At 45.7% G+C, this 27827-nt stretch overlaps 2 protein-coding genes across 5 annotated transcripts in view; both read right to left on the bottom strand.

Annotated features, from left to right (window-relative positions):
- The window catches only part of GAD2 (glutamate decarboxylase 2), a 61868-nt gene extending 58895 nt beyond the window's left edge, over positions 1-2973 (bottom strand). The window contains exons 1-4 of the mRNA NM_001205723.1: positions 2886-2973; positions 2143-2202; positions 1789-1938; positions 549-782 (exon numbers count right to left, since the gene is read on the bottom strand). Coding sequence (NP_001192652.1) covers positions 549-782; positions 1789-1938; positions 2143-2202; positions 2886-2961 — 520 coding nt within the window. The 5' untranslated portion in view covers positions 2962-2973. The remainder of the gene's footprint in view (positions 1-548; positions 783-1788; positions 1939-2142; positions 2203-2885) is intronic.
- Positions 2974-7615: 4642 nt separating this feature from the next.
- The window catches only part of MYO3A (myosin IIIA), a 169853-nt gene continuing 149641 nt past the window's right edge, over positions 7616-27827 (bottom strand). Inside the window, exons 32-35 of one of the 4 annotated variants that reach the window (XM_015474023.3) lie at positions 21303-21409; positions 15446-15486; positions 13763-13906; positions 7616-8291 (exon numbers count right to left, since the gene is read on the bottom strand). In XM_015474023.3, coding sequence (XP_015329509.1) covers positions 8174-8291; positions 13763-13906; positions 15446-15486; positions 21303-21409 — 410 coding nt within the window. In that variant the 3' untranslated portion in view covers positions 7616-8173. Of the gene's footprint in view, positions 8292-13762; positions 13907-15445; positions 15487-21302; positions 21410-27827 lie in introns of those variants that run through there. The other 3 variants (XM_059892918.1, XM_059892919.1, XM_025000993.2) reach the window with 3 other exon arrangements.

Raw genomic sequence — 27827 nt, 5'->3', positions numbered from 1 at the left:
TTGGGTTTTCTTTTGTGTACATTTCTTCAAAAATAGAGAAAAGCCAGAGTTCAAATCTGAAGTCTTAGTCTTCTGAGACAATGCCAAAATATTACCCTTCTGCTTCAACCATTACACAGATGGTTTGTTCAATTTCTATTCATTTCTATGCCAACGAAATACCAGCACTGACCTGGTATTTGGGTTTTTGTTTGGATCATGCCTTTTATGCATTCATTTCTACATTCTCTTTTTTTTCTTTCTCTATAGTAGAGTCACTTCTACTGGCCTCTACTGACAAATAGTTGCTTCTACATCAGTGGATAATTTCCATGGCCAAATAGTGCAATGTAAAATCTGATGATTTATACTTAGGTAACATTTCTGACTTCAAAACCATGAACAATAACAGTAAAGGGTGCTTTTGACATTAATCATTCTAATCATGACTTTTTTAATGATGAAAATAACATTGTAAATTTGAAATTATCAATAACTCCATAAAACATTTTCCTAGAAAAAAAATCATAAAAGAAAAAAGAGCTTTATTATTTCTGATTGGACAATACCTGTTTTAATTGCGTATTTTAGAGTTGTTTGGCAATGCATCAAAATTTCCTCCAAATTTTGTGGTTGGTCTGCCAATTCCCAATTATATTCTTGAAGAAGCTCATTAGGGTAATGAAAATCAATCACTTTGGTTGATCTATCAAAACTCTTCACCACATACTGAAGCAAAATGTCCATAACCTCTTGCAGAAACGCCAAAGTGGGCCTTTCTCCGTCACACGCTGGTAGCAGATCTAAGAACGGAATCAAAATGCCACGTTTTAATTTTACAATGAAAATATCCAGGAAATGTCTTCATTTGACACTTTCTCTCTGAACCGAGATTTTACGTTAACAAAATCTTCTGGAAAAGCAGAGCATCTTCTTTAAAGGGGAGGTATTTTTCAAAAATGAATGAAAAAAATACGATTTCTTTTCTTATCCCAAATTATTTCTTGCATTTCAGCTCATAACTGATTTGCTTCCTTTTTCTTTCTTTCTTTTTTTTTTTTTTTTAAGAGAATATACTTCCATTCATCTGTTTCTCCCGGGTTCTCGCTAAACGGTATTTCTCAATAAGTCATCTTAAAAGATCACTTCAAGTCAGGAATGTTTGAGGAATGCCTTTGGGTAAATCCGGCAAAATGGCTCATAAGATTTTGGTTATCATTTGGCTTATTATTATCCTATGGCATCATAGGATCTAAGGCTTATTAACTAAGGCCGGCTGTTTCCTAAGTCAGCGGTGTGTGTGTGTGTGCGTGCGCGCGCGCGCTCGCACACTGGGTGTGCAATTACAAAAGTAAAACTGCGCGCAGGTTTCATGTGAATCTTTTTCCTGAAACCACAGCTACAAATTACTCTTGCGATCTGAAGACCTAGAAAGTCCAAGCTATTTTGAACAAGACACCACATCGCACCCAAGGCCTCGGCCGCACGGAGAATAGGACCTGGACCTAGGGTGCGCCGGGGCGCCTCGGCCACCGGGAGACCCGAGGGCGGCGCTGGGCTCAGAGCGCCTCAGCCCGGGACCCCGCTTGGAACCCCGGAGCCCAGCGCCACGCAGAGGCCCGGGTCCGGGTCCGACCGAGGGGGCAGGCCTAGCGTTTCTCGAGGTCTCCTGGAGATTCTCCCAAGGTCTGCTTCTGCCCTCCACTTCGACGTCCCGGCTCAGGCTCCCGGCGCCGAGTCCCTCCTGGCCACGGTGGACGCGGCAGGGCGAGGGGCAGAAGCTCCCGGGACCCAGCGAGGCGCCCTTACCTGTTGCGTGTAGAAATGCATAGTTGACCTCCGCTTTGGGGCAGCTGCAGGGCTTCTGGTTGCAGGAGCAGGCGGCCTTGCGGGAGGTGGCCCGCGGGGGCTGGCTCCCGCTGCTCTCCGCCGGCTTCTCGGCGTCTCCATAGAGCAGAGCTGGGCAAGGACAAGGAGAGCGGACCTCAGTCAGCCGCCCGCCAGCCTGGCTCCCAGCCCCCGACCCCCATCCCCGATCCCCAAATCAAGAATACCCGACCCCTGACGGGATGCGGAGGTGAGAGGGTGGCTTTGAGCTCCTCGGGCTCCGCGGTGCCTGGCCATGTCCGCCTCCCTCACCCGGGCACCCGCGCAGGCACTCACCGCACAGTTTGTTTCCGATGCCGCCCGTGAACTTCTGGGCCACCTGACACCAGGCCCTGGCTGCAAGGAAAGACAGGTGGGAGGACAGCGAGGCAGAAAGAAAACGGCAGGCACACGTGTGAAATTTCGTTCTTTGTGAACGACGTCAACAAACCCGGGCTCCGGGAAAGGCTGCCTGCCTGGCGCCCGCACAGCGAGCAGGTGCCAGAGGGCGGGAGCCTGGAGGCCCGGTCCGACCCTTGGCGGTTTCCTCAGAAGCGGCCCACACTGTGGCCGTTTGCACTTGCCTTTCAGGCACCACTCGGTTAGGACAAAGTCTCCTTCCTGCCTCGCTTGGGCGAGTTTTCCTCGACACCCGAGGCCGTCCATTTCCTCGCAGGCTCTCCTTTCAGATCAACAACTCTCTCCCCTTTCCAATTTTCCTTATCCCCACCACCTCTCTCTCTCCAGACACTAAGACGGTGGCAGAATCCCAGGCCCAGGAATTCGGTGTCGAGGAGACACCGCCGTGTTTAGAGGCTCTCCCAGATTTCAGCGAAAAGAACCAGACGGTCCCTGGGCATCTTCCCAGGGGATAAGAGCCTGTGGGGTTTAGTCTGTTGGGTCATCAAGGACCCACCCCGAGGGCAGGGCTAAGCGTCCGAAGTCTCCTGTTGCAGGTGGGAAAACCTTCAATCTTCCCCAGCCCCTCAAATCCCAGTCCGCCCGCAAAGCTCTCCGCCTGCAGGTACCGTTTCTCCTACCTGTGCCGGGGTTCTCGGGATCCCCCGAGCCATCTTCAGATCCAAAGGACCAAAAGCCAGAGCCGGGAGATGCCATCGGCGCTGCGATACTGGAGCAAGACGCTTCCGAGTGCAAACTGCCGGCGAGCTGCCTGCCCTCCGCTCCGCCCTGCGCGCGCGCGTGCGTGCGTTTGTGTGTGTTTGTGTGTGTGTGTGTGTGTGTGTGGCAGTAGGAGGAACACCGCGCGGGGTCTGGCGCGGCCGCACGACAGAGGGTGGGTGTCACACAGGGGCAGGAAACGTGCGTGTCCGTGTGCGCGCGTGTGTGTTGGGATTAGAGCTTAGAGAAGTGGCAAAGCTCTGAAAGCTTCGGGGAGTGAATAGAGGAGAGGACTGAAGGGTCCTCACCGCCGGGAGATGGGAAAGCGCCCGAGCACTCGAGCGATTTTGAAGGAGAGGGAGCCCAGCCGGGATGGACGAAGGGGCGGCGGAGGGAAAAACGGGAGGGAGAGAGCTGAATCGTTCGAGTGTGAGGCAGACAGTGCGCCCGTGCAGGAGTCGGCGTGAGCGGGTGGGAGGTGAGCACGCGATCCCTGGGGAGCGTGCGGCGAGAGGATGCTGGCTACACCGGGGGCGCTGTCCAGAGTGCTAACGCGGCGGACTGCGCGCCGGCATCAGCGCGGGGAGACCACAGAGACCTTGGCGAGGCGGGAAAGGTGGCGGAGACAGGCTTTTATTTGCGACGTTTGGTGTATTGTTTGAGGTCTGGTTCCGACTGCGGAGAAGGAGGCGCTATGTCCGCGCCACCTTCCTGCGAGAGAGTGCTGAGGTCGCTGTGACCCCCCGGAGTTCCGGCGGCTAGGGGAATCTGGAGCGGTTCGCGAGCCTGGGAAGGGGACTGTGCGGGAAGGGCACCTAAGCACTGATGGGCTCAGTCCTGCTCCTTAGTAGAGCCTAACTTCTGCCCACTGAACCGCATAGTCACCCCGAGGTGGGGGCTGGGAACCATTCCTGCGCTTCAGAGCGCTTGGTCGCCGAGTCCACTGCTCAAGTTCTGACTGACGGCTTGGGAGAAAGACTGCTGATTGAGGCAATTAAAATTCACGCTGGAATCTATCACCAAGAACCTCAGGCTGGGCAGGGAAATAATACGAATGTAAACTTCTTGGAAGGAGGCAAGGAAGAACACTAGAGCCAACAGGATTGACGGCTGATAGCTGATGGGGGATGAGGTCGCGTCATTCGGTGACCTTGACCGGCGAAGGCGTGGAAGGGCCGTTGCTTACACGTCAGGGGAACCGTTGTGTGCTTGAGAAGCCTGCACAGAGTTTCCAATAAACAAGCAATCTGAGCCCTCCAAAAGCTGAAAGAAAGCATGACCTCCCTGGGCCCTGGTTTTATCAAGCCTCAAATCAATGACCACTTCTTCCCCTAAGGGAATCGTCGCGATGGCTTGGGGTGGGGCGGGGTCAGACGGGAGAGTCACTATCTCTGGTACTTGGTGGGAAGGGGTTTCTCTTTTCCAGGGAAAGAATCTGCCCGAATGCACGAGACACAGGAGTCGCGGCTTCGATCCCCGGGTCCAGGAGATCCCCTGGAGGAGGGCAGGGCAACCCACTCCAGTATTGTTGCCTGGAAAATCCCATGGACAGAGGAGCCTGGTGGGCTACAGTCCATAGGGTTGCAAAGACTCAGACACGACTGAAGCAATTTAGCATGTGTGCACGAGATCATAACCTCTCCACTCTTACATTTTCCTTTCTCAACAAGCTATTAAACAAAGGTTGCGGGGTTGGGGTGCCTTAAGAATGTAAGGCCTGTTGAGTTTGCACTGCGTTCCCTTGGCAGTAGAAATCAGTGTCAAGTACACCCTGCAGCTCCCAGGAGCAGGGAGAGAGGGTGAGGGTGACCCGGCTGCATCCAGCCTCCCAAGGCCACACTCCCCTGCGTGCTGCTCACCTGGGGCAGGCGCTTTTCATTTCCACTGTGTGAACAGGCCATTCTTTCTCTGATCACTGAACCAAATTACCAAAACTGCTGCTAAAGCAGATACCAGTGGATCCTCAGTCTATCATCCCTTGACCCTGGCCTAGGAAGGATGTCACAGGACCCGGGGTGGCCTAGTACAAGCCCAAATCCTGTGCCCCAAGGCATGCGGTGGCTGGTCAATTCTCTCCACAAAGCTTTGTCTTCTTTCCACGAGCCTGGAGGAGCCACAGGATTGGCACCGTGGCTGCCAGATCTGAGCCTGTGAGTGGGTGTGGGGAAGGGTGCTGGCCCCTTGGCCTTTGGCTCGGCTCAGAGCCTGCTGTGCTGAGAAGCCTGCGCCAGGTTGCGACCACCAGGTTAACAGGAACACAGGCCTGCATTCCACTCTCTTTCCCGAGCTCCCAGTTCCAATACTCCAGTGGATCCACTCCAGGGGTGGATCCAACTCCAGGGATGTAAAGATTCTGTGGGTTGGCCGTTGGCGCCGCTGGCAGATGGCTCTGCAGCTCCTGCTCCTCAGTGAAGAGAGAAGCTGGAGAAGAGACCCATTCTTTGCTTAAATCCACTCCAAATCCTGCACATGTTTCACTTCAAGTCAGCAGGCTGGAGTTGCAGAATTTTTCTACTACGGATGAGTGGTCGAAAACAAAAATATTCTTTTAGATGTTTAAAACACATGCACACAGAGCCTCAAAGAAGGAAACAGATTAAAATACAAGAAAGGTAGAAATCACAACACTGAATAGATTTTTTTTAAAGCAATGACTTAAACTTCTTCTCTTTGAATAAACTGCATTAAATCAGAAACCCCAGTGTTTTGAACCTAATGGTGATATTTACATTTTTTATCTAACACACCCACTTCAGATGCACACAGTATCTGATTTGTCTTTCCTTAATGCCCGCCCTCCCAAGACAGGCAATTTGCTTTATAAAGACTTTCATTTCAAAAAAGAGCCCGCTCCCCCCTCATTTGGGCTTGGGTTGGAGATAACAAAAGAGCTCTGGGAGGTAATAATTACAGTCATTAGTTCACAAAGGAGGCAGCCACTGGATGGCGAGGGGAGGCGGGCCAGCGCTGGGGAAGAGCTTTCGAAGGTCCTTCCTCGAATAAGGGAAGAGACTCATGCTCCTAGGGCCGCTGGCCAGGGTCAGTTTCCTTGGTTGACCTATTTCTTGTCAGTGGTTTACCCAGAGATTGCCTTGCAGGCCTGCCAAAGAAGAGTGTCTGGTATGAATTTTCCCTGGAGTCCTCCCTTAAGTGTCAGAGGACAAAGAAGAAGAGATGGAAAGAGAGAAGGGAAAGGAGAGAAAATGAAGAATTCAAAAGAAGAAAGGAAAACAAAAACATTGCAACCTTTCATCACGTGTTTGCTGCTCTCTGTTCTAGTCCCACTTCAAAAGGCAAGTGCTGTGGACTTTAGGGAGGGGCCCAATTGCCTCCCTCTCCAGCAACGGGCCAGGCTTCCAGGGCTCTGGTCTGTGGGGCCACTCTGAAAGCTTTGATTGAAGAGGACTGGCAAAGAAGCAGAGCTGCTTTTGTCCCTCTAAGGCCTCCTGGTGGTGGGTGGACAGGTGAGTAGCGGTGGAGGGGGCCAGGACACCTTGGATTAGAGATGCCCCTCCATCTCCTCCCTGACAGTGCCCTGCAGGGCTGGTCTCCTGGATGCCTGGACCAGGCCCAGCCCGTACCGCGACCACAGCCCTGCAGTTGGTCCACACCACAAAGGTGGCTCCTTCTTCCGGGTCCCAACCCCCATGGAGGCCCAGGCGGGAACCCAGGTTAAGGAGCAGGGCCTGAGTGCACTTGGCCTTGAAGCTCAGCTCTGCCTCAGTGGGAGGCTTCCCCTCTAGAGGGTACCCTTTGTAAAAGGAAGAGGTTGTTGGCACCACCACTGGGGACCTTTCGGTGCCAACTGCTTGGGGTGGAGAGAACCTTACCACCCATCGGAGAGCAGCGCAATACATGCTGTTAGCCACAATACATGCTGTTAGCCAGCAGCACGCGTGCTCTCACTCCCTCCTTGAATACTTTCCCCAAGACCCCCAGCCCAGGGCCATGGGTGCAGGAGCTGGGGACTCTGGCAGAAGAGATAGAACCCTTCCAGCACGTTCTTCTCTCTCCTGTACCAGGCTGCACAGACTCAGAGGGCATCACAGTCACAGAAGAGCTTAACCTGAGTTTTTAAATAAAATGCAGTCAACTGAGGAAGGCAAACGAGTTGCCTACCCACCACCATCCCTTCCATCTTAAATACACCAAAACTCAGACTAAGAGAACCTTCAAAATTGGACCGCTCAGCTCAGTGGTGGGACCAGAATTTTTATTGTTGTTCATTCGCTCAATAGTGTTTGACTCTTTGCGACCCCCACGGACTGCAGCACCCCAGATTTCTCTGTCCTTCACCATCTGCCAGTTTGCTCAAACTCATGTCTATTGAGTCGGGGATGCTATCCACCCATCTCCTCCTCTGTAAGGAAGCCACCTTGGTTGGGAAGACTGTGTGTGTGTGTGACGAGCTGGGGCTCCGTGCGTGTGGGCGCTGTGTGTTGCAGGATTCGGAGTCTTGTCTAGAGCCCACGTGTGTGTCTAAAGTACGGGGGCTTTTTAAGTTAGACGGTATGTTCCTTTGGGATGGGGGTAGGGAACGAAGTTATTCGTTGATGAAAGACAGAAGGCACCTCCTCCCCTCCCTGGGCCCTGTCACCTGCACAGCTGGGCAGCAGGAACCTGGGCCCTAAGGGGAATCCGGTGGACCACGTCCTTTCCAATGCATTTCCTTTATTTGATAGCTTTAAAGACCAAAGCAAGGGAAAGCGCGAGTTTGGGATGAAGTTCATCCTCAAAGTCGGCCCCGCCCCCAAACCTCGGGGCTTTGTTCGCTTCTCACGGACTCAACCCCTCAGCGAGGATCCTGCGGGCCTGGCAAAGCCGTTTCCAAGAAAGACGAAATCTTTGAAATCACTCAGAAGGAGAGAGAAGGGGTCGGCGAGAGCTCAGGCGCAGTCGAGTCCACAAGAGGTGTCGCAGAAGTGAACAAAGAGACACACTGGCAGCCGGGGCCAGGGACGCCCAGCCTGGCAGGCTGGTGGGAGAGGAGGACGCGGGAGCGCGGAGACGCCGCGTCTGAAGGGCTCTCGGTTCTCTACCCTCCGAGCACCAGCGGCTGGCCCGGGCACTCGAGGGGGCAACCCCTACAAAGGTTAGAGCCGCAGCCCCCGTGCCTGATGGCGCAGCGCCCGAGGGTCCCCCGCTTTGGCCCCGGCAAGCCCCGCAGTCTCGGGCACATCCCGACGGCGCTGACCGCTGAGCAGCGGGGCTACACCTGCTGAACGAGCCGCCGGCGCTGGGAGGTTTTGCGCAGGAGCCTCCTGTAGTCGTAGGGGTTTGCGGCGGGCCCATTCTCCTCCTCCACGCAGTCCTCCGCCGCCCAGCACCTGCGAGGGAGACCGGGGGCCGAGCATCAGCGGCGCCAGCGCGCGCCGCGGCTTCCCCGCCCACCCCAAGTCAGGCGGGTCCTTCTCCCACACCTCCCACCTTCACTGGACGTTTAAGAACCGCATGTTCAAAACAGCAGGGCAGTAACCTAACGGATTTGAGGTATTTCCTCAGCAGGTTTGCAAAACTCCTGAGCGAGGAGCAGATGGGTTGGTGGAAGCTGGTGAAGCCTAGTTGAATGACAGCTAAGTAAAACATCAGAAGGTGTAGTTCAGAAAGGTGAGCTTGGTTTGGCTTGAAATAATTCACAACCAATTAATACTTCAGTACCTTCTCCTTAAACAGTAAACTCAATGTGCCTCTATAGACAATCATTTTGCAAACGCTCAGTTCTTTGTTTTAAAGGAAGTGTGTTAGTCACTCAGGCGTGTCCGACTCTTTGTGACCCATGGACTGTGGCTCCCCCCCCACCCCCACACACACACACCGTCCCCCCAAGGCTCCTCTGTCCATGGAATTCTCCAGGCAAGAATACTGGAGTGGGTTGCCATTCCCTTCTCCATGGGATCTTCCCAACCCAGGGATCGAACCGGGGTTTTCTGCATTGCAGGCAGATTCTTTACCGGCTGAGCCAACTAAATGCTTCCCCCAAATCGCACCATCACTCTGTTAGCTTTTCCAATGTTTCAACATCTTCAGTGAGGCTGTTGGGCCACCTTCCTGGAGCCACTGCTAGGAAACCCTGCCAACAATTACCTTTAGGTTCTGCAGCTTGCTTGGGGGAAGCAAGGAGCTCCCTAAAATGCAGCATTATTCATCAATTCATTTATTCATGGAGCACCTACTAAGTATCAGCTACCGGTGTAGGTGATGGGTGTACACAAGTCCCTACTCTCCCAGGATTTACAGTCTAGAAGGGGAGAGGACCATGAACAGCTCCAGTACTCCAGGTGGTGAGAGTTGGGAGGCTGGGAAGCCTTCTACAAAGAAGAGCCAGGTGGATGGTGGTATATGTGTGTGAGTGTACCCCACTCCAGTACTCTTGCCTGGAAAATCCCATGGATGGAGGAGCCTGGAAGGCTGCAGTCCATGGGGTCACTAAGAGTCAGACATGACTGAGCAACTTCACTTTCACTTTTCACTTTCATGCACTGGAGAAGGAAATGGCAACCCACTCCAGTGTTCTTGCCTGGAGAATCCCAGGGACAGGGGAGCCTGGTAGGCTGCCGTCTCTGGGGTTGCATAGAATCGGACACGACTGAAGCGACTTAGTAGTAGTAGTAGTAGTAGTAGTAGTAAGCAATTTCATAGAGGGTGATCAGGAAAGGACTCTCTGATAAGGTGACATCTGATGGGAGACCTGAAGAAGGGGAGGAGGGAGCCAGGCAGATCTTGCAGGGAAGGGCAGTCATTCCAGGATGACAGGAGATCCCCATTATGGTCCTAAGATGACAGTGTGTATATTGTGTTCATGGCACAGCAAGAAGGCTATTATGGCTGGAGTGGAGCAAGCAAGGGGCAGAACAGCAAGGGATGAGAGCAGGAGGAAGGAGGGGACAGTGTGACAGACAACATGGAGCTTTGAGACCATGGCAGGGACTTGAACAAGAGAGACACTGGAGGTTTCTGAGTAGCAGAGTGATTCAGTGGAAGTAAAGAGGCCTGTGAAAAGACTGGGCAATAGTCTAAGCAAGCCTGAGTAGCTGAGAACTGGTCAGATTTTGGTCATTTTGGTAGGTCGATCTGGAAGAGTCCACTGAATGGATGTGGGGTGTAAAAGAAAGGAATTAAGAATGTTTCCAAGGTTTTTACCTAAAACAACAAGAAAAATGAGGTTGCCATTTAATGAGATGGGGAACGCTGCTGAAGGAATATCTTTGGGGGCAGGGTGAGTTAAAAGATTTTGGTTTCAATTGTGCTAAGTTTGGGATACTAGATATTCAAGAGGAGATACTGAATAGGCAGTTGGATATATAAGCCCTGATCTCAGGGTATTCTCAGTTTGAGAGTTTTAGGTAAATAGATGATATTTAAGATATACAAAGGATGAGACTCTCCATTGTTGAGAGGTCAGGCAAATGAAAAGAAATCAGCCATGGGGAATGAGAAGGAGCAGCCAGTGAGTGAGTGGGCAAACCAAGAGAAGTACTTACTGTCCTGGAAGACAGTGAAGAAAATGTTTGAAGAAAGAACATCACATGCTACTTATAGGGTGAGATAAGGATTGAGAATCATCTCCAGATAGGATGATCTTGGCAGGGACAGTTTCCATGGAGTGATGGGAATGGAAACCTGAGTGTGGTAGCCCAAGAAAGGGTGGGGAGAGATGACCTAGAGGAGGCAGGATCGCACTCATCTATTACTCTTCTGCTGTAATGAAGACCAGGAACACTGGTGCTCTGGAAAGTCAAGGTGGACTTCCAGATTGAGTCAAGGGTGCTTTTTAGGATGCGTCCAATTACACCATGTTCACAGACTGTCAGAAATGATTCTGTAAAGGGAACAGACATTCAAGGTGTAGAAGAGAGAGGGGACAGTTGCAGGACAATGCTCTGGTGAACACGGAAGGACTAGGATTCAGTGCACAAACGGAAGGTTTGGTCTTAGCCAGGAGTACAGACACGCGTCCGGCTAATCACTGGCTACCTGCCACCTGCTTCCATTTATTAAAATTCACAAGACACTCAACTCTTCATGGCTGTTGTCCCTGATACCCAGACCTGCTCATACCTTCCTGGTGTACTAATGCTAATATTTGGGATGTATGTGTTCAAAATATATATAAATAGATGTAATAAATTATCAGAATAATGTAATAATATTTACACATAAATATGCACTGAAGTAAAGTGAAGTCACTCAGTCATGTCTGACTCTGTGACCCTGTGGACTGTGTCCATGGGATTTTCCAGGCAAGAGTACAGGAGTGGGTTGCCATTTCCTTCTCCAGGGGACCTTCCCCACCAAGGGATCGAACCCAGGTCTCCTGCATTGTAGGCAGATGCTTTACCATCTGAGCCACCAGGGGAGTCTAAAGATATACTATATATTGCTATATATTGGAGAAGAAAATGGCATCCCACTCCAGTACTGCCTGGAGAATTCAATGGACAGGGTGGCCTGGTGGGCTGCAGTCCATGGGGGTCACAAAGATTTGGACATGACTGAGCAACTAACACACACACATATTTCTATACAGTATAAATATATAAAAGATGTAATATATTTGTTTATAAAATAATAATTTAAGATATATAAGATGTATAAAATATTCCAACAGATAGTTTGGCCTGAAGCTTCTCTAATTGTCCCCAAAGATCCTTTAGAGCTGTTTTTCTGTTTTTTTATTTTAAAGCCAAGATCCTATCAAGGTTGATCTACTGTACTTTCTGGTTTATCCCTTTAATCTTCCTTAGTTTAGAAATATGCCACCTTGGAGTTGCCTGTCAGCATGGTTAAATCAGTATACTTTCTCTCTAGAGCCCAGCTCCTCATATATGAACATAAGGATGTTCTATCTGTATCTTACACACCCCTGCATTCATTGCATCTCCTTCCTCTAGCACCCAGTGTGGGTGCCTAAAGTCAACTCTAAACACAGAAATGCCTGTGCTCAAATTTCAATTCCATTACTTATTATCTAGGTGACTATATGCAGTATGAAACTTTGGAGGCTTAGCCTCCTCATCTATAAAAAAGGACAGTGAGAGTAACTCCCCCATCCCAACCCCCGCCCTGCCCCAGCTCCTGGGAAGAGTAAATGAGATCAGAGCAAAGACAAGATAAGAGCGCAACGAGCACTCCAGTGATGCGGACTTCCAGCTTTTAGTCTAGTGAACGCTGACTCCACATCCTTAGATGCCACTGGAATGTCAGGATAGAACAGGTTCACAGCAAATGCGTGTCTGCTGCTGGGGGAGGGGAGAACACACTGGAGAGGAGGCAGACTGGCCTGTCAAAATGGGAAGCAGCTAAGTCAGTGAGAAGCCAACTGAGCTGGGATTGAAAGCGCTTGGATTTTAGTTCACACACACTATTTGGGACTTTGGGCACATCCTTTAATCTCTTGGGCACTTGGTGTACTCCCGTATAGAGCTCTGTGGTTGGACCAGAGCATCTCTAAGCTCCAACCTGTTAACAGTTCTCGGCTCTGAGATGGAAGAATACCTCTTCTTTTGGAGACAAGGGGCAGAAATCATAGTTCAGGTTGGTTCTGGACAAGCAAATAAAGAGAATGACGGCCACCATTTATTGAACAACTCCCCGGCACCATGTCTGGCATTAATCACATCCGCATTCATCATTTCATTTCGTCTCTCCAACAACAGGGAGAAGCAATTAGTAAATCCTTTTGCAGATGTGGAAACGGAAGCTTAGAGAGGCCCAGTAACACGAGCAAGGTTACTCAGTAACTCATTGGAAAAGACTCTGATGCTGGGAGGGATTGGGGGCAAGAGGAGAAGGGGACGACAGAGGATGAGATGGCTGGATGGCATCACTGACTTGATGGACGTGAGTCTGAGTGAACTCCGGGAGATGGTGATGGACAGGGAGGCCTGGCGTGCTGCGATCCATGGGGTTGCAAAGAGTCAGACACGACTGAGCGACTGAACTGAACTGAACTGAAGTAGCAGAATTGGGACCCAAATCTAAGACTCTAAAGCCTCTTCTTTTAACCACACGTCACACTGTCAAAGAGGTGGGTGAGGCGTCTGAGTGCCCTGGGCCAACAGGATGTTCAGTTAGAATGTTGGAAAAACAGCTTTATATTGCCTGGTGTTGTTCCCGTTTTTCATATACCACATGTCCACCTTATTATGTGCCCTCAATTTCAAAACTTTACTAAGAATTTTTTGGGGAAAGAAAAAAAGATTCCCCAAATTCTAAGTAAGCTACAAATGGTTTAAGTTAAATATCAAAGCTGGTGGCAAAGTGAAAATCATATCCAAAATACACATTTCTGTATGAAATTTTCTCCCCAATATTTTTTTTTGGTCTGACATCATCAATTCTGAGAAATTACATAGCATCATTGAGAAACCAATAAGTAAATAAAATCACATTGGTTAGAGCGTAAACATAGGTTGTGGCTACTATTGAAGACAGGTACTGCTTACGGTTAGTATGACCATATCATTTATCATTGAAACCGAGGTATTTTAAAAGGAGATTCTATTGATGATTACACCAAGAAAACAAGTAAACACTGAGATTGTGCAGAAAAACTGGGATATCTGATTACCTACCATAATCCTTGATTTTACTTTTAAACAACGTATCAATCACAAGATGCAATATTCAGTAAGGACACTGTCATTAAGCTAGCAAGCTTAATCGCTTCAGTCATATTCAACTCTTTGTGATCGCATGGACTGTAGCCTGATTAGTCCATACATAAATGAAAGTGCTCTAGAAATGGAATGGTGAGTATAACATCCAAAATGCTGTACTTTTAACATATATTTATTACCTTTCATCAGCTTTGAAACATTGGTTCTGGAGTTCTTGCTGTTGTCTTCGTTCTCTTAAACTAGGGTTGTGGTCCTTTGGTCCAGGATGACTGGGCAAAAACTCCTTATAATAGAAATCCTCCAGATCTAATAATTTCCCCTGACTGCAAATGACCAAACACACCATAGAATCAGGCTGTCTACTCACCGAAACTTGTAAGACACTCGGTTTCTTCATTTAAAGCATTAATATTTACAGTAATTGAGTCCCACATGCATGCTAATAGGAATGAGAGCAGTCTTGCGATGTGCAAAAAACAGTACATACCATAAGTTAAAAAGAAAAACCACTCACCTCTGACCTTTAGGAGAGTATTTAGCTGCTGGAAATGCTTTTCCAACTTCTACCACATCCAACTTGGCACAAAACTAGCAGCTACTAGATAGTTGGTGATTATAAATACTCATTTGGCCACAGCTCACAAGTGACCCTTGGGCCACTATGAGGAAAGCTGACCTTTATGTCCCGGCACAACCATTTCCCAAATTTATCCATCAGCCCATAGATGCACACAGGGCATCATGATCTTACCTGACTTCCTTCACAGGCAACCCCTGTCCTTCCCTATCACCTGCTCTTTGGGGGGTTAATTTCTGTACTAGATTTTAATTCCTGCATGTGACACACAGGCAGGGGTGTGTCCCCAACCATTCTCATTCGTGGATCTACTCAAGCTATGCTTCTGGTTCCCAGGTGCTCTGTGATCTGATGGGACTTCATCCGAGGTCAAGAGGTAACGGTCTGGAAAACTACCAGGTGTTACAGTCCTTTGGGGAAAAGCTCTTTTCAAGTTAAGATAACCAATTTGCAAACACATTTTCAGAATGCCACCAATTCATAAATAGGGAACTCTGTGTCCACTCATGCTTCTCAGAAGAACTCTCAATTGTTTTGAGCACTGTCTGGAAATTAGTTGATTGAAATAGTGGGATGATATTAAAAGCATGGACTGAAATGTTACAGGGAAAGGGAAATAGTTTGAATTGAAGTGGCCCACACACACAGGTGTCAGAAACCTCATCTTCCTGACAAATCCATACCATTATATTAATAAAATGTAAGATTTAGCTCGTGTTGAAGAACAAAGAAGTACAAAGGAGTCTGGGGAAAGAAAGCTCATGAACATGAGCATGTTCAAATAGCTCAATCAAAACCATATTAATGGGACAAGAAAGGACAATTCTGTATTGGATGGTACAATTTATTCAAAACTGTCTTGAGTCCGCAGTATATATACCATGCACTGCGTTTCTGCTTGTGATCAGTCCCTAAGTTGTGTCTGAGTCTTTGCAACCCCATGGCCTGTAGTCCGCCAGGCTCCTCTGTCCATGAGATTTCCCAGGTAAGAATACTGGAGTGGGTTGCCATTCCCTTTTCCAGGGGGGTCTTTCCCAACCCAGGGATCAAATCTGTGCCTCTTGCATTGGTAGATGGATGAGCCACCTACTGGGTTTAGCTCAATATATATTTCCAATAGGCAAGATCTTATAGATTACATATAAACTCCATATTTTAAAATTTATTGACAGCACACCACTTTCCAAATCTATGCATATAAAATAGGTGGCCTTTAAACATAATTTGAACATATAGATTTATATTTTGGTTTGATGAGTTATTAAAATTTAAAAACAATAATTACCTATCTTTCCTTGGTCTTCGTTTTTCTTCTTGGATTGATTTCTAAAGGGAATAGAATAATTAAAAATAATCTATATAATATTATGATCTTAATATAATTAATGGATATATTACTATAGTATTAACATATAAAATTATATTTCACTGGGTTTTAGCTCAATATATTTGAACTTTTATATTTACATGTTGAAAAGAGTATATATGTCTTTTAGGCTAAGGAAACAAATACTGCAAACAAGCTGAAGATATTATAATTGTGGAAACACTAATGCAAGCATCAAGTTGACTGACACTGTAAAAATGCAAGATAATAAAAATGGCAATTATTAATAATAATGGTTTGTCAATATGAAGGGTTTTCCCATTATCTTTATAGATACACTGAATCACCTTTTTCTCATCGTTTATCATTTTAATACCCTAAAATGTTAGATGAGTCAAAAAGTTCATAGTTTGCTTTCTTCTTATTGGTTGGTATTATAGCCAGTGGATGAGGTAGAAGTGAATGCTTACCTGCATCAAGTCTGGGAGTGGATCATTCTGAAAATAACAATGTAAGGGGCAGGATACCAAAGACATTCCTGTCCTCCTTAACATTTCCTGTTAACTTCATGTTCCTGACCCAGAGCCCTAGGCTAGGAGATGCTTACAAACAATGATGTACCAGCTGAGGTACAACGGCCCCCAGCAGTTCAGCTAATGATCCCCTGGGACCAGGGTGGTGTTCCTGCTTTAATCTGAGAGGTCCTGCCTCCTTGATCCATTATCTGAAAAAGTGTCTCTCTTATTCTTGATAACAATTTTCTATAATCTGAAGAGATGCTGAATGATGCTGAGTAACAGAGATCCTCTTTCTACAGCCAAGAATCAAATACTGCTCTGCCCTGGCAAGGACCACATTTTCTTCTGGATCAGTATTTCTGTCTGGGAGATGCTATGTACAAGTTGGTTCTCAATTACTGAATTCTTAAAGGAAGAAATATTGTCTGCACTTTTTTTTCACTCTCATCTGTGCTAGAATACTCTTATGAAATGTAATTCTGTGGTATATTTTTCCCAAAATTATTTAAAATGGCTTATAATAGAAGCAATTATGTAGTCAAAGGAATAAAATAGGAGCTGTAAATAAGGAACAAAGGCAGAGAAATATGAACTTTAAGACAGAGCTTTACATTTAATTGTCTCTTAGTTTCCTAGGCTCTAGGGCTAAAGTTAGGGATGTACGTGATGGCATTCTTCATCATGAAGAAGGATACTGTATGACCTAGAAGAGGATTTAATATGCATTTTATCACTGAGGGCTTTATATTAGGGGCACTTACACACTCATCTCAGAGATATTGCAGGTTTGGTTCCTGGCCACTGCAATAAAGCGAGTATCACAATAAAGCATATCACACAATTTTTTTTTTTTTTTTTTTGGTTTCCTGGTGCATAAAAGTTACATTTACATGGGACTTCTCTGGCAGTACGGTGGTTAAGACTCTGCACTTTCAATGCAAGAGTGAGATCCCTAGTTGGGGAACTAAGATCCCACATGCTGTGTGGTATGGCCGGTTTATGCTATGCGCATGAGTGCTAAGTCGCTTCAGTCGTGCCGGACTCCGTGCGACCCCATGAACTGTAGTCTTCCAGGCTCCTCTGTCCACGGGGATTCTCCAGGCGAGATACTGGAGTGGGTTGCCATCCCTCATTCCAAGGGATCTTCTCAACCCAGGGATTGAATCCACATCTCTCTTGCATTGGCAGGAGAGTTCTTTACCACTAACACCACCAGGGAAGCCCAGTTTATACTACACTATAGTCTATTATCAGAGAAGGCAATAGTCTATTATAAAGTGCGCAATAGCATTATGCCTAAAAAATGCATACCTTAATTTAAAAATTTAAACATATTTTATTGCTAAAAATGCCATTAAAATGCTGGTAGAGGGTCCGAAATATTTCAAAAATTACCAAAATGGGACACAGAGACAGGAAGTGAGCAAACTGTGTTGGGGAAATGGTGCAAATAGACTTTCTGAATGGTTTCCACAAAACTTCCAACTTGTTAAAAAAAAAAAAAAGCAGTACCCGTGAAGCACAATAAAATGAGGCATGTTTGAATTGCTAAGACCAATGATGTCTTGAATTAGGCTTTTTAAATTATATTTTAATTTTTATTTATTATTTATATTTTGGTCACACTGCATGACCCACAGTATCTTAGCTCCCTGACCACAGATTGAACCCATGCTCCCTGCATTAGAAGTATGGCATGTTAACTACTGGACCACAGGAAGTCCTCAATTAAAGTTTTGATATGACAAATTGCAAACCTGAAATTTAAAATGCAAATAAAGAACCAAATGTCCTGTGGCAGGTTCTTGCCAAACCAGAGTAAAGAAGAAAGACAAGGAAACAGAGATGACTTAAGTATGAGATCTGGTGAGGATGTATTCTGAGGAAGCTTTTGAAAGAACAGAGGTCTGAGTTCAGCAGACTCTGAAGAAACCCTTCCTCGGTCACTGACTCTTATACCTTCTCCTTCCCGTGTAACATAAAGAAATTTGCTTTATGGTAAAACTTGAAAATTCGCCTCCATTACAATATGATGGACACACTCTTACTTTTCTTTTGGAAATACATGAATGCATTATGTACTCAGAGGTCTTCACAAAGATTAAGACAGTAGCCAAAATGCAGACATTAAAATAAGCGACCTGGGAGTGATCAAACCACCTGCTGCTATGTTCGGGGAAGACTCCAGAAAAATAATGGGACCAGAAGGGGCCTGTGATGGGACTGTGTCCATCACTCACTTTTTGAGGAAGCTGTTGGCCCTGAGTCATTTTGCTGATGGCTGCACAATTTCTGGACGTTAGAGCAGACACCAGACCCCGTGACAACAGAGCAAAGTATTCAGCTAACATTATCTCCTCAAAGCCACGATTCTCAGCCTCAGTTTACTCTTATTTTGGACAGGACAACAGCAACATTTCCCAGATGTAGGAGGTTAAGAGAATCCCATCACAGAAGAGAGCTGGTATTGGTATGAAGGCAGCTAGAATGACCACAGTCAATGGCGATATCCAAGGAGAAAAAAAGCTGTATCAATCGGCGAGACACCTGTCAGAACAGCTGCTCATGTCAAGCATGCACGAGGGGTGTCATGTCCACAGTCTGGCAGCACTGAGAATCTTGTCTAAATATGTCCTGTTTTTTTTTTAGCAAATAGGCTCATGATGAGCAACAACAGGGCTATAAGAAGGAGCAAAGTCTCTGTCTTCCTGGAGCTTCTAGTCCACAGGGGAGAGTCAGACAGGAAACACGCAGATACATATTTATACCTGCTATGAAGAAATATGAAGCTGGGCCAGGCAAATACAGAAGCAGCTGCTGCTTTAGATACGATTGTCAGGCAGCTTCTTTGATAAGCACAGATGTGAATAAAGTACAAACATTTTTGCTGACTACAGTGGTCTGGGTCATGAAGAGAAGGCTTAAAATATGCAGCATATTTTAGAATGATGTTTATGAAAACCATTTAAAAGTACAGAATGTGTTTTAATGTTTAAAGGGGATGGGGCTCCATCACAGCTTAAATTTCACTTAATGTGTAACCTCCCCCAATCCAGGTAAGGGCCAGATAAATATGAACCCATGGTGTGTTTTTACTTATAATAATATACTAGTTTTCTATGTTTTATGTTTCACTGCAGCCACAGATTTCAAGAGACAGGGCTATAAAACAGATTCCAGTCACTGATAATTTAAGATGTATGAAAACACTTTATATTAATTTTAAAAATAATAGTATGATGACAAAGTAATAATCTTCTTGGGAGTTGGGACTCACTTGTGAATCAGCTATATATATTTAATTTGTATACTGATTTACAACATTGAAAATCAACTATATTTCAATTAAAAGTTGTATTTTGAAAATAAATGAAAAAATAAAGTAAAATTGTGGTGATGGTTGTACAACTCTGCATTTACACTGAAAAACATTTAATTGTATACCTTAGATGGGTGAATTGTATGGCATGTGACTTACATCTCAATAAAACTCTGTGCCTGCATATGCGTGTGTGTGTGTGGACCTATAGTATATAGGTCTCTCTCTATGTGTATATGTGTATCCATAGTATGTAGGTGTGCGTATGCACACACACACACACACACATATACATGTGTGGGTGCCTTTGTCCATCACATAGAATACGTAAAATGAACACTAGGCATTTTGATATTTGAGTTTGGAGAGAGGGGGAGGTCTGAGCCAGAGACCACGATTCAGGAATTGGTAGAAACTGAGGTCATGGCAGCTGATGAGAATGTCTGAAGGTAATGGGATGATAAGAGAATCTAAGATTGAATCCTAGGCAACACCAAGGGGAACAGGACCCTTCCAAAGAAACTGGAGAGAAACCACCAGAGAGAAGGAAGAGGACTAGGAGACGGCTGATCTGGAAGTCAAGCTTCATTTGATGCTGGGGAGATAGGAGAAAATTCCAACTCATGGGAAACCTTCTCTGGGTTCTTTGGGACATGGAGAACTGTTGCTCTCTCAACCATGCAGGTGGAAGGGGATAAGTATTCCAAATAGAAGGACCAGCAGAAGCAAAAGACTTAGGGGCATGGGAGGCTGTGCACCGGCAGAGATGCCAGTAGGTAACTCTGGTCAGTGGGGCTGGGAGGAAGAGCTGTCCCTGGTCCAACAAGGAAGGCGTATGGATTTGATGCAGGAGTGGCCAAGCTATTAAAGGCACTATGCAGGGCGAGACGGACTACAGAAGCTGAGATTTGAAGCAATTAGGTAGGGTCTGAACTATCCAGGTGAGGAATGAGATAGTCTGGAATAAAGTAGTTGCCAAGGTAGTCAGAGGAGGAAGATGAATCAGAGCCAGCCTTTGTGGGGAGAAGACACGCTTTTGAGTGACTGATCTGATGTTGGGTTTGAGACAGCAGGCAAGACTCAAGCTGTCTCCCACTTTCCTGGTGTAGGTAACCAGGTGGATGACGGTGGATTAATGGAAGAACAGGAACCTGAGAGGGAGGACAGGCTGGCGAGGGTGATGCCAAGAGCTCCCAGGCTGCTCACTATGACTCAACAGATGTGGAGTCAGAAGACCTGAGGACAGCAAATGGCCCTCAGGGCTCAGAAGTGCCTCATCCATGTCTCAGAATCCTGATTCGGGAGACAGGGATGTCACCTTTCAGGCTCTTTCTAGAATTCGATCTCACAATGCTCGTGAACACAGGTCACTCTGGACCTAGAATTTAAAAGGTCCTCGATAAGTATCTCCTTCTCCCTCTCCCTTCCTTGGAGACTCACCCTTTCACACTAAGGTCCCTCTCTGGAGAGCTCCTGCTGTGATGCCCTTCTCTATCTGAGTTGATATTTGCATATAGGTTCAGATTCAAGGACTAGCTGAGAAAACTCTTGGGAGGCCATAGGCCTGTGGGGGAGGGGTGGACCCTGAGGAAGAGAGGCTAGAGAACAGGCAAGTGTCCAGGTCATCAGTCAGGGAGAGGCCAGGAAGGAGAAGCCAACGAGTGTCTCCTTCAAAGAGCCCTCCCTCTTGACGGGACTGTGTGGTCAGTTTCCTTACTGGCCATTAGAGGAGACACTACAGCTCCCATTTGATAAAAGATCAAGCCAGTAGTGGCTCAAAAGGTAAAGAATCTGCCTGTAATGCAGGAGACACAGGTTCAATCCCTGGGTGGGGAAGATGCTCTGGAGAAGGGAATGGCTACCCACTTCAGTCTTCTTGCCTGGAGCATTCCAAGGACAAAGGAGCCTGGCAGGCTACAGTCCATGAGGTCGCAAAGAGGTGGACGTGAACGACTAAGCACCCAACACACACACTTACATGAAGCAGAGAATAGTATGTGGAGTCTTCAGAGTTATTTAGTGTTTTGGGTTTTCGGGGCCGCCTTGGGGGTCTCAATATTTTTGGCTCCTCTCCTTTTGAGATACCTACAAGAAAGGTGATCATAAATAAGGACTCCATTACCAAAGGTATTATTAAGCAAGGTTTTCCTTTAGGGTTAAAGAACAAATTATATACATACAACTGGGGCTAAAACTGGAAGAAAGAAGAAATTCCTTTGTTGTTCCCACCAACCCGTATCATAATCCTCACCACATGCTTCCCTCCAATTGTCTGATGGTCTAGAACCATGAGAAATAAGGGGAAGAGGAAGAAAAGAATTGCACAGTTTGGTAACATGGAATAGCAGCTCAGAGGATGAGTGGGCAGGAAGGAGAAAAACTGCCATAAAATCTTAGAAAAGGAGGATAATGCTCACAGAATCCCCTGTTGCTGGCCTTATACAGTGACCCACCTATCCATCCATTCATCTACCCATCCACCCATCCATCCATCCACACACTGCATGATCCTCAGTCTAAAGCACCACTTCATATTATGGCCCAAACCAAGGGACTGCTAGTCTGCAGGCAGGCCTCTTTTCTAAAAGTCTAACCTAGTCTTTCACCAATATTTAGAATTTAAACTATTAGGATGTTCAGATTGGACTTTGAAAATGCTGGCAAAGAAAGAATCAAGTTTGTCCTCCTTCCCTTCCTCTTTCACAGAGCCAAGTTCTCAAATCTGTAGCAACATCATCAGATGTTGCTGATGATCTTCGCACTTGGCAGTCAGTGCTCCACACTTGGCAGTCAGTGCTCCTTACAAATGGCTTTTTATGCACAGGCTAATAGGCCTCTTGGGGCTTCCCTGGTGGCTCAGATGGTAAAGAATCTGCCTATAATGTTGAAGGCCTGGGTTTGATCCCTAGGTCGGGAAGATCCCCTACAGAAGAGAATGGCTACCCACTCCAGTATTCTTGCCTGGAGAATCCCATGGACAGAGGAGCCTGGTGGGCTACAGTCCATGGGGTTGCAAAGAGCTGGACAGGACCGAGTGACTAACAATAGGCCTCTAACAAAGAATTTCTATTTTTCATGATTCTTGATCTCCATCCCTGAGCACATCTGTGCAGGAATGTCTGCACAAAAAATATTTCAAAGTTGGGCAAGGAGTGGGGTACGGGTGCTTAGTTGGGGAATGGCCTATATTCAACAGATATCTGAGCACACATTTTCTAGTGGGACTTTAAGGGCATCAGTAGATCATTACTGCATATAGTAATGGGGCAACAATAATTCCTAATCCTCAGAGGTAGAAATACACAGAGAAACCGAATTGTTCCAAATCTTTCTAATCAAATCAAGTCAAATCTAATCAAATCAAAGAATATCTCATACTTGTATGTGTAAGCAGCCATGACTGCCAGCATAAAACAACTCTAACCAGGATGGAGACTCACAGATGGCTAACTTCCTAGTCCCAGCCCCAGCCCACTGTGTGAATAAACTTATCACAAGAGCATTCACATCCTAATGTTATCCACCTCTTTCATTTTTAAATGTATGGGAAATTGCTGGATGACAAAGATCAGCTAGTTGGGAGTATGTCATCGTGGTGTAAGGCATGGAACAACGTGGACCAGAGAAAAGCAGGACAATCATTCATTACTGTTATTTTTGGAATAAAACAAAAGAAAACGAGATCTTGATACATGAGATCACATTTATAGACACCAGAGAGAAAATTTTAAAAGTAATGAATTCAAAAGAATCCTGGAATGTATAGGATGGTCACATTATAAACATGCATGAGGGAATGTGCATATTACAGATATAACTTCAACAGGTGTTGAATTTTCAGAACTTCTGATTAATTCTTATATCTTGCAGAATTAACTTTTTTCTTCACCAAGATAATGTGAAGCTTGGGCTGAATAATCTTAAGAGGTGTCTCCCCTTCAGCTATGACCATATAATGTGGGCAGCCAGTAGGTGAAAACTATTGAGGAATGTACTCAATAGAGTATGATCATTCAGATTAAACCTCCCCAGAATATTTCATATTTTTTTGCCCATAAGGTTATCAGCATACAAATATTTCAGAAAGGCACAAGTTTATTTTGCCTTCTAAATTTTTGTTCCTTTGGGGGTGTACAAACATTGCCTGCCAACATCATCCTAACTCCTTAATTATAAAAGTGACATAAACATTTATAATCACGAATTACCAGCAACACATCAATGTTGTCAGTAGAACAATTAGGTTTGTGACCATTTTGTGTGACGTGCATGATACATATTAGCTCTTAAAGGTTGTTGCTATATTAAATAGCCAGAAGGTAAAACACTTATTTATATTGTAGTTCTGGTAATAATTTCATTAAGTGTTTGAGTCTGTCAGGAATGCACATTTAAAAAATACTGAAAGGACAAATCTCAACATTTTGCATTCAGAAGGCAGAAGACAGACTTAAAACTCAATGCCAATATTTGCTCTAGCAAATTAAATTTCAGCATTATTCTCATTTCATGATAATTACACTATTTTACTTAAGTAAACATGCAAAATATAATTTGCTAAAGTATCACAGGTCTAAATCAGATATTAGCAGCATAGAAATGCATTGATGTTACTGTTTCTTCCTTAAGAAATCTGTTTGTCAGTTTTGGTAAATTTCTATTCACAAATGGACAGTCTGTGAACTTGAAGCAATATAAGGACCCAGAGGAAATCTTAGAAGGGAGGAATGCTCGTGGCTATGTGTTAAAGGCAGGATTCACCATAGTTTGGGTTGCAACCTGCCTTCAGTAAGCTGCTGTCTGCCTTTCACCTTGTCTGCCGTTCAGCCAGGATAGGTCGCTTGGAGAGAACTGGGTGCAGATTCCAAGCTTGTGTGGATGATTCAGTCCCTCTGTGCTCCTCTCTGCCTTGCACTGCCTCAGGCTCTGAGTTCCCAGAGATATTTTCACTTCTCATGCTCGTTATAGATCCAACCACTTGTTTTCCTTCCTTCCTTCTTTGGTGTTTTCCTGAGGTGATGCGTTACAAAGGCAGGTGCCTCTGCTCAAAGTATCCAGAGCACTTCAGGTGTGCCTTAGTGTTCAGTGGATCTGTCTCCAGGCTCCCTGTGACCTCCTCAGAAGGCAGCTGCCAGCCCCACCCCCATTTGAACTTGCTCAACAATTACTTTGGCTCTTCCTTTTCTTTTTTCTTTTTTTCCCCTTTGATGTGGACCCTTTAAAAAGTCTTCTGAATTTGTTACAATATTGCTCCTGCTTTATGTTTTGGTTTTTTGGCTACAAGGCATATGAGACCTTGACTTCCCAATCAGGGATCGAATTTGCCACCCTCTGCATGGGGAGGCGAAGCCTTAATCACTGGACTGCCAGAGAAGTCCGCCTTTGGCTCTTTTTTCCATCAGCTGACCACCGATGCCCTAGAGCCAAGTCAGATCTGTCCTCCTATAGCTCATGGGCTTTGAGCTCTCTGTCCCCTCAGATTTGAGAACTCTGCATCAGGACCTCAAAAAGTGAGCATTTAGCTTTTCAGTTACAGTCTTAGGTTTGGGGAAGAGGCTGCTCCCAGCCTACCCCTCACATTCTCTTCTAAACTAAGGTCACGGGAGAAACAGAGGAGAATGAAGCAGCTTTGCTGGTGTGGTGAGACCCACAGACGTCCCCTCCGGACCACCATCTGTCTCTTGGAAGTGCTCACTACCTATCGGTCATTTACTCCCATCTCCTCTGTTGGGCAGAGGTCATGAATTAGAATCCTCAGAGGCTCGTTAGTTTTGTTCTGGTCCGTGGAGTTAGGTTCTCCCTCACTTCCAGCCATCCTGCATACATACAGGAGCACACCCCACCAGAAACACAGGGGGAGCGCACACAATGATGCTAAGGGTGGCTGAAGACTGCCACCTGTGCTGAGTCTTACGCTGAGCCATGAGCATGCATCCTGTGTATAAACATCCATGGGACTAAGAAGATAGTCACATAACAAAAATACATGCTTTCCTGGCTGAAGAATAAGGAAAACACAGGGGTGGCATTTAAAAGACCCCCAATAACTTCTTGCTTTTTTTTTCAAGATCATATTGGTCTTAATCTACCAGAAAAAATATTTGAGTATATAGCCTGAGGTGAAAACCTACATTAATTTTTTTTCCTAAGAGCCAAATTTTAGAAAATTATTTATTGATTGTCAGTCATTTTCTCCAATTGGCCTTTAAAAAAACACAGAATTCAGTTCAGTTCAGTTGTTCAGTCATGTCCGACTCTTTGCGACCCCATGAACCACAGCACTCCAGGCCTCTCTGTCCATCACCAACTCCCGGAGTCCACCCAAACCCATGTCCATTGAGTAGGTGATGCCATCCAACCATCTCATCCTCTGTCGTCCGCTTCTCCTCCGGCCCTCAATCTTTCCCAGCAACAGGGTCTTTTCAAATGAGTCAGTTCTTTGCATCAGGTGGCCAAAGTACTGGAGTTTCAGCTTGAACATCAGTCCTACCAATGAACACCCAGGACTGATCTCCTTTAGGATGGACTGGTTGGATCTCCTTGCAGTCCAAGGGACTCTGAAGAGTCTTCTCCAACACCACACTTCAAAAGCATCAATTCTTCAGTGCTCAGCTTTCTTTATAGCCCAACTCTCACATCCACACATGACCAATGGAAAAACCATAGCCTTGACTAGACAGATCTTTGTTGACAAAGTAATGTCTCTGCTTTTTAATATGCTATCTAGGTTGGTCATAACTTTACTTCCAAGGAGTAAGCGTCTTTTAATTTCATGGCTACAATCACCATCTGCAGTAATTTTGGAGCCCCAAAAAATAAAGTCTGACACTGTTTCCACTGTTTCCCCATCTATTTGCCATGAAGTGATGGGACCAGATGCCATGATCTTAGTTTTCTGAATGTTGAGCTTTAAGCCAACTTTTCCCCTCTCCTCTTTCACTTTCATTAAGAGGTTCTTTAGTTCTTCTTCACTTTCTGACATAAGGGGGGTGTCATCTGCATATCTGAGGTTATTAATATTTCTCCTGGCAATCTTGATTCCAGCTTGTGCTTCCTCCAGCCCAGCGTTTCTCATGAGGTACTCTGCATAGAAGTTAAATAAGCAGGGTGACAATATACAGCCTTGACGTACTCCTTTTCCTATTTGGAAACAGTCTGTTGTTCCATGTCCAGTTCTAACTGTTGCTTCCTGACCTGCATACAGGTTTCTCAAGAGGCAGGTCAGGTCGTCTGGTATTCCCATCTCTTTCAGAATTTTCCACAGTTTATTGTGATCCACACAGTCAAAGGCAAAACACAGAATAGAAGAATACTATCTGGTTTTAAATAAGCAACATTTAGCCTTTCTGGTTTTCCCCACCTCCCTGACCTGCTCATACTTTGTAATAATAGGATAGGTGGTTCCTCTCAAGGTAAGGTGAAACACATCAATATTTTTAAAAACCCATTATCCCTTCTGAGGGCTTGTCTGGTCACAGGCATGACCTTAGGAAATGGCAAGCAAGCTTTTGGTGACACAAGACAGTCTGGCAGCAAAGACGGCCCATTGGAGATGGCATTCTAGTGTTCTCCCACCTGCAGGGGAAGCCCTGTGAAGCCTTCAGGAATGTTACTCAGATTCTTCATTTTATACAGAATGGACTCTGAAGGTCCAAGGTAGGGAGGGATGAAGGGCATCCACCCTACTGCAGAGCAAGCACTTGATCCCCCCTCCACCAGTCTCCTGGCTTCTTGCAGGGGTCCCCAAACTTTTGGGCAGCAGGGACCAGTTTCATGGAAGATGATTTTTCCATGGATGGTGGGGAGAGATGAATGGTTTCAGGATGATTCGAGTGCATTACATTTATTGTGCACTTTATTTCTATTATTATTATTATTACTATTACATCAACTCCACCTCAGATCATCAGGCATTAGAATCTAGAAGCTAGGGACCCCTGCTCCAGAGCTCTGTATTGATGCTCTTGTTAGTGAACCACTTGACATGGGGGAAGATTAAGTGACTTATTTACAGGATTCTCATTCCAATTCTGCAGTCTTGTATCCCATAGCTAGATTAGCTAGCAGTTTGCCAAGGCTCTTTGAAAAATGATTTTTAAGGGCTGTTTATATTCCATATATGAATGTGTTATTACTTATTAATCATTTTCTTATTGCCTAATTTTATTTTTGGCCATGTACATAATTTTTCTCTTTCAGCTCTGATTAGCTCCTTAGGCTACGTTCTTATAAGTGGGTTTACTGGGAGAATGATAGAAACTATTTCAAAGCTTTTCTTTACATATTGCTAAATCGCTTTCTGAAATGTTGAGTCTTTAGACTCACCATTAGTGCTTAAGGATAATTAAACTAGCCCATTCTCATCACTGTCATATATTTTTTCATCTCTGCCATCGTGATGAGTAAAAAACAGTACCTTGTTTTAATTTATATTTTTAATTTCTAGAATGATTCTGTATATGCTTGCTTTCCATTTGCATATGTTCTTCTACAAATAAATCAA

This window comes from Bos taurus, chromosome 13, assembly GCF_002263795.3.
Source record: "Bos taurus isolate L1 Dominette 01449 registration number 42190680 breed Hereford chromosome 13, ARS-UCD2.0, whole genome shotgun sequence".
Taxonomy (NCBI): domain Eukaryota; kingdom Metazoa; phylum Chordata; class Mammalia; order Artiodactyla; family Bovidae; genus Bos; species Bos taurus.
The sequence above is the reverse complement of the archived record's forward strand: the minus strand, read 5'-3'. Positions and strand labels throughout refer to the sequence as shown.